The following is a 10957-nucleotide window of genomic DNA, read 5'->3' on the forward strand; positions in this document are numbered from 1 at the left end:
TTTTTTTTATTAGTTTAATTTTGGTTTACATTTGTTGAAAAAGTGTGTTGTCTTTTGCAGAGTATAAACACGAAATCTAGAACTAGTTCCTGCTGCCTAAGTAGACTGAAACTACTGAAATCACTGAAGAGGAAACTTAACGTGTTCATCACTGGAGTCAGAGAGACAATTTACAAAGGGGACAATAAAGTGCAGGGAGAGCAGGTTTTAAACCCCACTCATGTTTCTAATTTGAATAACTTGATAGGAAGGTTGTCGAACCTGAAACTAAGCCCCCCCCCATTCATGATTCATGATCCCACTTCAGATTCATGAGGGTTATATATAGAAGCAAATAAGAGACATACTTATTTGAATTTTAAAAGCCACTGTATGTTATATATTGAAATTTAAACACCACTGAATTCATAGCATTGGCATATTTTACTTTGAAAACAATGAATCTGAATCAATTTGTCCTGAATTGACCTATTAAAAAATGAGATCCAAAAATTCAACTGTCATAATTTCAACAACAAAAAGACTCAGTTTGCTCAAATTTGATTTGTCAAATTCAGATCTAAAACTTCAAGTTGAAAATATTCAAAATAAAACCTCAAGACAAATTTAACTAACTCCATGCAAGAAGTGGCTCGAAAATCGAAACCTGATAGACTCAAAGATGGCTGCCAGGGAGAACGACGGGGCCCCGGTAAATAGTACAGTTTGGTGTTTATGTACAATCAACCTCAGGGCTAGAGTTAGCTGTGGGTGTGATTGATTTTTCGGGTGCCGACCTCATGGCCAAGCACTTTAGCATGGGCACCCAGTCATTTTTATCGTTTGAACTCTTTTATTTTCTCATTACATTGAAGTCAGAGTGTATGTCTGTAGGCCCAGTTCTACCATCACTGATAGGCTGGACCTGGCTGCTTGACAACCTTTACTTCTCCAAAGTTCAGTTTGTCAACACAGAGCTAGTGTTTCATGATTTAGAGGATTGGTTTTACACAGAGTGCCAAAGGCTCAAACAAACATCATATACGACACAATAGGTTATAGGGATGATTACTGCCACCAGGAAGCTCCTAGTCTGCCTTTTTTATGGCTAACTCTTGACTGAAAGATCGTAGAGCGCTGGAACCAAGACCCGTCCCCCCCAATATGAGCTCAAAACTGATTGGTTAAGACAATTTTCAGCCGACCTTCCGTCCCAGAGATACGAGCTGAAAGAGACAAGGGGACAAGACCAGTGTGTTCAGCAAGGCCAATATATGGGGGACAGATCAAGGTTTGGAGTCCATGTGACCTTCCGTTGTGGAGTTATATGCAAATAGGGAAAGGGAATGGGTAAGGGACAGATCAGCATTGTGGGTGTAATCCTAACCAGAGATTGCACTTCGGAAGTGTGATCTGCAGGATAGGGATTGGCAAGGGTTTGGATCACCATTGAGGGTGGAATCCTAACTAGGGCTCCAGTGGAGACAGGGATGAAAACCACTTGGCTATGTCTGATTATTGAATAACTTTTGATAGGAAGGTCGTATTGACTCGAAACCAAGACGTGTCCCCCCATTTGCAGACACAGGCTTTCCAACGGTACCACTTAAGAGTCTCTACGACATTGGGAAGTACTTGAATCAGCTACTTTGTGATTTGTGTCTTGTCTGATTGTAGGAGCGTAGCATCGCCGCAGCACTAGTGTCTAGAGTCAATCTGCCCCTCACATCGTGGCTCCTGGATTAACTGACCAACAAACCACAGTTTGTCCTCACAAATCCTGTACACTGCAGACTTTACAAGTTCTCTGGTGACTCTGCCGGTGTCGGCCTCATCCATGATGGGATGGACTTTGTGTACTGGTGCCAGTGGAGCTGCCTCCAGATGAATCGCAGAAAGGAAAGGGTCAGATGAATGTCTGAGTGTCAGAAGAGGTGATTAGGTTTGCAGTATGTTTCTTCTTTAAGTTATAATATTATATTTCCAGTGAGGCAGTTTCATTCACTACACTTCTGAACAAAACATACCAAATAAGAGTACTTAAAGTACTTTTAAAAATAAAAGATTTCCCAATGTTAAAGAACAAGAAACATGGACTTCATATTGTTTGTTACTGGATTATAAAAACATATTTCAGTGTCTCAAAGAACTTTGATGAAATCATTTTTTCTTCCTCCTCTTCTCTTCCTTCTTCTTGCCTTTCTTGTTTTGCTCTGGTTTTCTAAAACTTAGGCCATGGCGGACTTTGCAGCCTCTCCACCAGGCTTGAAGCTGCGTGGGAAAAGGTTAAATGCCAGAGACAGATTTAGGGATTAGTAAACTAGATGTGAAGGTGGTCAGGTTGCATGGCATGATGCTAATGGGTATAAACTGTGGTGAACTGAGTCCTTAGTTTATGTTCTTACCTTTATAGCAGCCCTGGTCTCTGCCTGCTGTAGCTGGAGTTTCTCCAGTTTATCCCTGTCCTCAACCACCACCTGCTCCATCTCCCCGAACTGGAAATAATTCAGCACATGTTATTATTACATTATGACAGTGCACCCTGTTCTGCATTTGAAGATTAATGAATCATGTTAAGCACACAGAGGTCACAGCTCACCAATCTCTTTTTCTCCATTAATCTGTCCAGATGTATTCTTCTTTTGCACTGCACTTTGTAGAGCTGCTGCTCCTTTTCCTTCTGCATCTGACTTCTGTACTCCTGCCACTGCTGCAGCTTTTGCTGAAACTCCTGAAACAGCAATAGCAACAAGATCGGCTGCTAAACTGCTAAGCTTAGATGATAATAAAATTAAAAGCTATAGTGACATCACAAAAATTAAAGAACAAGCTGCAAATGAAAAACATTAACTACAAACAAAATTCATCCCTTAAAGGGATACTTCACTGAAACATTAATCTGTATTGACATTGGGTCATATACGTATGTAGTAGAAATGTAAAATACATTTTGAAGTTGGTGCCTTCTTGACCAACAAAAGGAAGAAAGTGTCTTTTTGGCTCATGTTGAAGACACCAACTCCCAGAATGCACAGCTCCACAGGCCACTCCTACTGAAGCTTGGGCTTTATGTTATTTACAGACATTTACTACAACACATACGGCCGTTTCCTCAACTGATTCCGAGATTTCTTGCAGAAGGAATTGGCATCTTGGAAATTCCTGGCAGAAAACAGACTCTATGTCTGTGTCCATAGGCAAACAGTGAGAGCACCGACACCACCAGTCCGCCCAGCTCGAGCCGCCCAGGTAAATTTATGGCCGTCTGAGTAAATTTCCGACCTGATTTTATTAAATTTTTCATGCATTCAAAAAATGGATGCGTGCGCGCGTGAGAGAGAGAGAGAGAGAGCGCACAAGAGAGGGAAATCACATCAGCTTCAGTGAAATAGAGAAGGTCTATGGAATCATATTTGTGCCAGAAAAATCAAAAGAAAATCTTAAAATGTAATCAAAAACAATACTTTGAGAGAGATATAATCTCACTGAAGCAAAAACAATTACTTTGCATGTATTTATTTTTAAAATCGTGTATAAAGAAAGAACTTTTAATTCATTTAACTGTTGAATAAATACAGACCCTCAGTTTTCACAGGTTTAACCTCATCTCAGATACAGTGTGCTTGGTCTAGCAGTGAGAGTATGCTCCCTCTTCATCAAAGGAACTGGGTACTTGACCACAGGTGTAGAAAAAAACACAGCTTCAATTGCAAATCATTTGGGTTGTTCATGCGTTTTTGTTTTCGGCAACACATATTTGAATTCATATTGAGCTAAAACTGCAGCTCCAGTTATGACAGAGCAGCTTCCAAAAGCAAACCATTCACAATATGTTATAATGACTTTAGTCTGTTGTTCATTGAATATTTGCTGTACCAACCTTATTTTGATTTTGCAGGAATATTTCAGACTCCACATGAACTCTTATCTCCTCCTGATGCTGTTTCTGGAGCAGCTAAGAGAGAGATCACAACACATTATTTGGACAACATTTACTGTATACCTTGGGTCTGCAGTCCTGATTTTACACAGGAATTAAAGTAGCACAGAGTGTAGCACAATTTTCATTGTTTTCTTTTAAATATGTTTTTCTGGCATTTCAATTGTAGAGCAGCCAGGGGTGCTAATTCTGTGTACCTGGGACAATGCATGTGCCCATTGACTTTTCTCTGCTTAACATAATGAGTGGTTAGTTGCATTGTGGGTGCATTGCTCTTGATTAATCAAAAAGCCATGAAGTATCTGGGGCAGGTTTTCCATCTATTTTCAAAATCAGTTCTAATGAAGAAGTAAGTTGGTATATACAAGAAATTTGACTGTTTTCTACATTACTTTCAATAGACAGACAAAGACATTGACATTCCACACGTTTATCAATTGACACTAAAACCAAAACTACTATATAGGCCTATGAATACAATGGCTGCAACTAATGACTTGCAACTAATCATTGACTAGTCATAGATTATTGAAATGATTAATCAACTAATCTGATAATGTCTTGCACAATAACTTAAGGGCTCGAATTTATCTACCAGCTTTTAAATTTAAAGGGGTCATATTATGCTTTTGCACAGCAGACTGAAGTAGATCCTGATATATGCGACTTTTTATGACAAACAGGAAATGTATCATGAATAAGTTAGAACTGATAATTGAATTATTAAATTTTGAATTAAAAAAAAAACTAAATAAATAAATAAATTTTGATCCCCAAAATTGAAATTGTGAGATTTTGAAAGATTCACACTCCTACTGTATTTTACAGAGTCGGATCAACATTGTTTTTGATTCATTGTGTTAATCAATCAATCTTCATTTGTATAGCGTCAACTCATAACAAGTGTTATCTAGAGACAAAAAGAAGGTAAAAGACCTTAATCTTTGTTTTTAAATATTAAAAAAGAGCAGGTAAAAAGTGTAACGTGTTGCCCTGGAATAACCCCAAATTCACCCCAAACCCCTTTCCTGTTTGCTGATGGGAAAACACAATTCATTGATTAACTGTTTGAAAGCCCCACACTACATTGAAATGTAGAGACAAGATGTCATAAAACACTTTGGATACCTTTCTAATCCACACAGGTAGTCATTGCTGCTGCTGTCTGCCTCCACGTTATGTCTTGTATGTGCTTCCAATGTGGCCTCTATGATTATTCTTTTCCCTTGTCGCCCCAGTAGTATCTTTATTGCATGAACTGCTTTGATTGTGCCTGCTCCAATTGTGTGTGACATGTTGTATGTCTCTTTTCCTTTTGCTTAGGCCCGTTGTAATTATAAATGTAATGTATTTTATTGCATTTTAAATCTTAACGATTGCATTTTAGGTTGCCTACTGACAATTGGCCGGGGACTACAACTGGAAATTAGCCGTAAAGGCTAAAGCTGCTTCTTTTACTGTACAGTAAATTAAAGGAGACTGTCAATAAACAGTAAAAATAAAGGGGACGAAACAATAAACAAATAAACTGAACTAAAACAGACCACTTGGCTATATGTGAAAGACCTCCGAATTAGCAAACTCAGGAGGGGTCAAAACAACAGCCGTCTGCAGAGTTAATCAACACGGCAGGGAATGTGATTTGATGTGCTCTTGACTATCTCACCCACTGACTTAACAGCTTTACATCTGATGAATGATCTGTTCTACTCAACATGCTCAGTTTCTGATATAAAAGAATGTCTTTTCAATCCCTGAATCGGATATATAATTGTGACATGAAGAGTAACATTTTCATGTGAGTTAGATTCAGCTTCTATCATCTATGACAGAATTATAGATAGGAAGTTTTTTTTTCCATATTACCTGATGAACCTTCACTGAATCTTATGTGGAGCACTATTTCCCCCTAGTGGCAAGATTACTGCATAGATCTAAGTTTTAGAATCGAAGGAAAGATATGTTTTAATTGTTATTTTGTTCTAGTTATAGGAGATGGTATTTGAAGATACAATTTTATACTTTTCATACTATATTAATGTGTTTTATTGAGAATGTTGAATGTCATAACGTTGGTTTATTTTCATACAGGCAAAAATCGATTGGTTACCTTCAGGTTCAACGCAATGCTGCCGGAGATAAAACAGCAAGTCTCCACAAACTCGTTTCTCTAACTTTACATTTTGCTTTCTTCCCGTGTTGCTCCCGCAAAACTCTTTTTAATTGTAAGCTCGGAATTGTAGGAACTGCAGACCTCTTTTCCGTTTTATATTCTATTACTATTTTTTTGCGTGCACGGTAACTCAGGTGCCTTTTGACCCAAGTTACGTGCTTAAGTTTTCCTTTTGAAGTATTGACCACTCATCTTTCAGAACACTATTTTTGTGATTCTCAAACCGACTAGAATTGACCATCTAAGTCAGTGAGAGTTAAGGACCGTTCAATTTTAAAGAACGTTGTCTGGACCCGCTTTGAGCCGGACCAAACAGAAGACGACTAGACCGCTGTGCCATCCATCACCCCACTTCTCTCATCAACTGCGACCAGATTTGCTACGGCTATCACTGTGGGCCGCCGGCATCCTCGATCCGAAAGAACTCGACGAGGGCTAAGTGGTACCATTTGGCGGAGTTCTCCCGAACGTGACTCAGAATAAGTAGTGGGTGTGTGAAAGCAAAGCTTGTCGAATCCGAATCAAAGCCTCTAAATCAACTTTTATACCAAATTCATTAAGTCCCCTTTTTATAAATCCTTACCTAGTTAAATCACTCAAACGATAATGCGTTTTACCTTGTTGCTCTAACATAAGAACTTCACCATTCCAACTTAGAAAACCAATACATAACATTGTCTTATTTACGTTGTCATGTCAGTATCACTGTCATAATTATATCCTTTGCCTATTTACTCCCTTTATATATCTTTTGTTCACCATTTTCTATATTAAACTTCACACATAAAATATCAGTACTTTGTCTGTGTATTTTTCTGGTTTTAAACTGCTTGAGAATTTGCTCCGATGATATGAGATAGATTTATAGATTAATTAATTACTACAATTAAGGTTAATTATCTTATGCTTATACTTCAAGCTGGTGCCCCGAATTAGAATACGCTACAAAAGACCATACTCATTTATCAACACAGTATAGGAAACTTGACAATGTCTGAACATAATGTTTGTAACTGCCTGAAAGACCCATTTTGAAACTAATTTCTTCTTTTTTAAAAATTAAAAAAGTGGAAAATCAGCTGTTTCCTTGTTTTCATGCAGTCAAATCTTGAACGTTTAACTCCTTCATACACTGACCGAAGAAAGTTGTTAGCTATATTTAAAGACAGATGTCCAGGGTGCCTTCTCTTTACCGACATGCTCTCATGACAAGCAAGGTCCTATTTATAAATCCTGCAAGCAAATACTTTCTTATAGGAGAGGGACTGAAGGTCAGACAGAGTGTGTGATGTTACAAAAGAGAGTAGTACCATTGGTGCATGACCGGAGCAGCTGTGAAACAGCGATCATGACTCTAAGAAATATCAAGAAGAATGTAAAGTTTAAGCTGTGTGAAACAATTATTGCCAAAAACAATTTTACTCGGCTCCAGTGTATTGCTTACTTCTTGCAGCTGACAAGTTAAAGTGAGGGCAGTTAGCCCTGAGGTTAGCTACAACTTCAATAAGTCTCTCCTGTGCTTTCTGACTACGGTCGAGACTCGAGAAGTAGGAAAGGCAACACTGTCATTTTCAGGGTTCAGTGCTTAGAAGTTGTAGAATGCAATTGTGTTTCATCTGCAGCAACTTTTGGAAAAGGGGGCATAAACTGCCACAAATGTAAGAATTCATGCAATTCAGACCATGTGATAGATTGCTTGATTGCGTTTTTCCCAACCCTGGTCCCATGGACGCATTGCCCTGAAGGTTTTAAATGTTTCCCTCTTCCAACTCACCTCAATCAAAGGAATTATTTCGTTATCAGGCTTCTTTATGAGCTGATCATTTGAATCAGGTGATCAGGTGTGTAAGAAGAGGGAAACATCTTGAACATGAAGGTCAGTGGGCCCCCAGGACCAGGATTGAGAAACACTGGTCTAGTGGACCTACCTTCACCTTATCCTCTAGCAGCTTCTCAGTATGGCTGGTCTCCTTTTGTGTCTGCTGGAGCTGCATCTCAAAGGTTTTCACCAAAGTTGTCTTCTGGTTGGCAATTTTTGAGGACTTTTCAATGAGCTGAAGCTTCAGGTCTTTGGCGAGTTGGTGCACCTCCTGTTTTTTGGTTTCACCAAAATCAACAGATTATCACTCACCAGTAACATATATTAATGCAGCCAATGTTTTTTTCTGCTCCCAGTTTCTCACCTTTAGTTTCTCTGTTTTCTGTTGGAGCTCCTCTTGCTTGCTCAAAAAATCCTCTTTTCTCTGGTTCAGCATTTTTCTCTCTCCCCTATGTGGTTACACTAACATTACTAATGGAGCTCAACAGTGATCGCACTTTTTCGGCAGCTTGGGTTCTGGAAGTAAATTTCCCCTTTCAAATCCTCCGTTGACCTTTCACAAAATCACAAAATCTATCAAGAGATTGACGCCTGGAACCAAGACCAATACTCGTGACTATACATTTGGTTCAATGCAAAAACAGCATTGAAAAACTGAGAAAAATAAAAAGATACAAGACTGTACATCTTTTTTTTTCAAGGAACTACCCATCCCATAACCCATTGCGAATAATACTGCTTCTTTTTAAATGTTACTTTTGTCATTGTTATGCTGTTTATACTGTAGAGGTGAACAATATCTACAATGACCTTGGATGGCTATGATATGGCGAATCCGCTATGGAGAAAATTAATGGGATTTTTACTTCCGGAACCACACTGTTGAGCTTTTCTTCTTGTTTGTCACTTCTTCTTGTCCTTTCTTTCTTGTCCTAACTAACATTTGGTAAACAAAATAACCTTTTTAGTAACATATGATTATAATGACTGAGATTAGTTGATTTAGTATTGTTTTCAAATAATCCACTGACAAACCTTCTCACGCTCCCAGCCTCCTTCTTCTGCTTTTCTTGCTCCAATACCTGCTGCAGAGAAGTGAATGTCTGCATCTCCTCCAGCTCTGAACACAGCTCGGAAATGTGCTGTGAGATCAACTGACTGCAGACAGAGACAAAAAACACAAACTTTGTTCGTAAAAATGTTAGTTTAAAAGAAACTGACTTTTGTCCAGTGTGACTGCACCACTCACCAGTCTCTTTTTAGCTTAGTCAGCCTGGTTATTTCCTAAACACACACAAGCATGTGCACGAAACACACAGAAAGAAAATAAATACAAATTATTATAAGTACAAAGACACAGATCAAATATCTGTGCTCCAGAGGACAGAGGAACTATCATGTTTTTATTTCACAGTCCAGAAGAACATTCCATACAAATGAGGTCACCTTTGGCGCTGCAGAGCCTCTCACACTTTTGATCTGCAATGTATGTCCCAGTATGTCCAACTTGTCTGAACAGTCCTCCAAAACAACTGCCAGTCTAAGTGTATGAGTTCGGGATAAAGACATACTGTGGAAAATGTTAGACATTTGGTTAAAATAAGTTTGTGATATAAGCAAGATTTTCTTTCCTTTAGAAAATAATATTTAAAAAAACGTTGGTCACAAGTCAGGTGTGGTTCAATAGTGGCCATTTCTCACAGATTATTATTGGAAGTTGCTGATTAAACATAGTTTTCAGGATGCAGCATGTCATAATTATACAGACTAAAATGATTATACTATAAGTGAGCCGTGCATCCCAGTCATCAAAAAAAACACACACACAGGAGTGTGTGTGTCTTATTGTTACATTCTTGTAATAATGCTGTTATGACAAGTTTTTTTTCTCCGTCTATTCAAAGTCCTCTTCCCAGCTCCCTATACTGTTGGAAAATTATTTACCCTAATGTTAGAAATAATATTTTGAATTAATTGATTTTAAGCGTGATGGCTCCCTTTTAAATTCCTATTACAGAGAGGAGGTTGAGCCCTGGTCTTTTTTATTTTATAGCTGTACTCAGATTCTGAGAGTCACAAGGCCCTCGTCCCAATTGTGGAAAGTTTTGGTCTTATCTTTTTAATGTCTTACAACATTAAAGTGAATAACAATTAAAGCTACTGTCTCCTTCAGACATTATATTAATCAGTCTGTAAAGGATTGTGAAACAAGAAAGCTTTACAGAAATTCATTGTTTTAAGAAGGCCTACTATGGACATTATGATAACTGATCTGCCTGCCTACTTTCATTAAGTTTTTATTATTATTATTATTATTATTATTATTATTATTATTATTATTAAACATTGTTTTTATTTAATTGAAACTTAACATTACAAGGACTGAGTCAATTGCAGGGTAGGGTACAAATATAAAGCCACAAGACCAGATGATCTTATAGAAATATAACCAGAAATCGATGTCCAAACGGGAGGTGATGGTACATTTTCACACATTTACATTTTACATCGATCAATAAGACATAGCCTATGACTAGTTTTCATTGTCTGTCGCATAGGCTGTGCTGCAGGACAATTCTAGCCTATTTCATGGGCGAGGAAACAGCTGTAGGCTACTTACTTCAGTCCTCTCCGTCACAGCCTCTTCTGGTTATTATTAGTTTATCATTGAAGTGTAAAACCTTTCCTGAGCAGAGCTGGAACGGCTACTTTAAGTCGTGTTTACATGTAACTATGGTAACAACTACAGAAGGTTTTTTTTTTTTTCCATGCAACTTTATTGAAACGGCGATACTTTTTTTCCATTCCAGCGGCCGCAGCCTCCGAAGGGCGCAGTCTTCTCTGTCTGGCTCCCCAGAGAGCACAGAGTCTGCACCCACTCCCCCCAACAGGAGGTGGAAACAGAGCTGCACCACCTTTTTAACCACCTGTCTGCTGTACCAGGACATCAGAGACACAACTTCCCTCTCATCACAAACACACAGAAACTATTGACCTCAATGGCCAGTGAGCTCAAACTGGTGTAGGCCTACACTGCAGCAGGTTA

The 10957-nt window shown here is 38.4% G+C and overlaps 1 protein-coding gene across 1 annotated transcript; it reads right to left on the bottom strand.

Moving 5' to 3' along the window:
• Nucleotides 1–344: 344 nt before the first annotated feature.
• Nucleotides 345–10631, bottom strand: iqcg (IQ motif containing G). The gene is made up of 10 exons (XM_029278173.2): nucleotides 10532–10631; nucleotides 9358–9481; nucleotides 9161–9195; nucleotides 8947–9069; nucleotides 8276–8360; nucleotides 8021–8182; nucleotides 3860–3934; nucleotides 2579–2710; nucleotides 2385–2474; nucleotides 345–2250 (listed from the first exon to the last, which is right to left on the bottom strand). Exons 2-10 carry the CDS (start codon nucleotides 9478–9480, stop codon nucleotides 2140–2142), a joined length of 936 nt encoding a protein of 311 aa, XP_029134006.2. The 5' UTR covers nucleotide 9481; nucleotides 10532–10631; the 3' UTR covers nucleotides 345–2139.
• Between the last annotated feature and the right edge of the window lie 326 nt (nucleotides 10632–10957).

This window comes from Labrus bergylta, chromosome 8 (genome assembly GCF_963930695.1).
Source record: "Labrus bergylta chromosome 8, fLabBer1.1, whole genome shotgun sequence".
Lineage (NCBI taxonomy): Eukaryota > Metazoa > Chordata > Actinopteri > Labriformes > Labridae > Labrus > Labrus bergylta.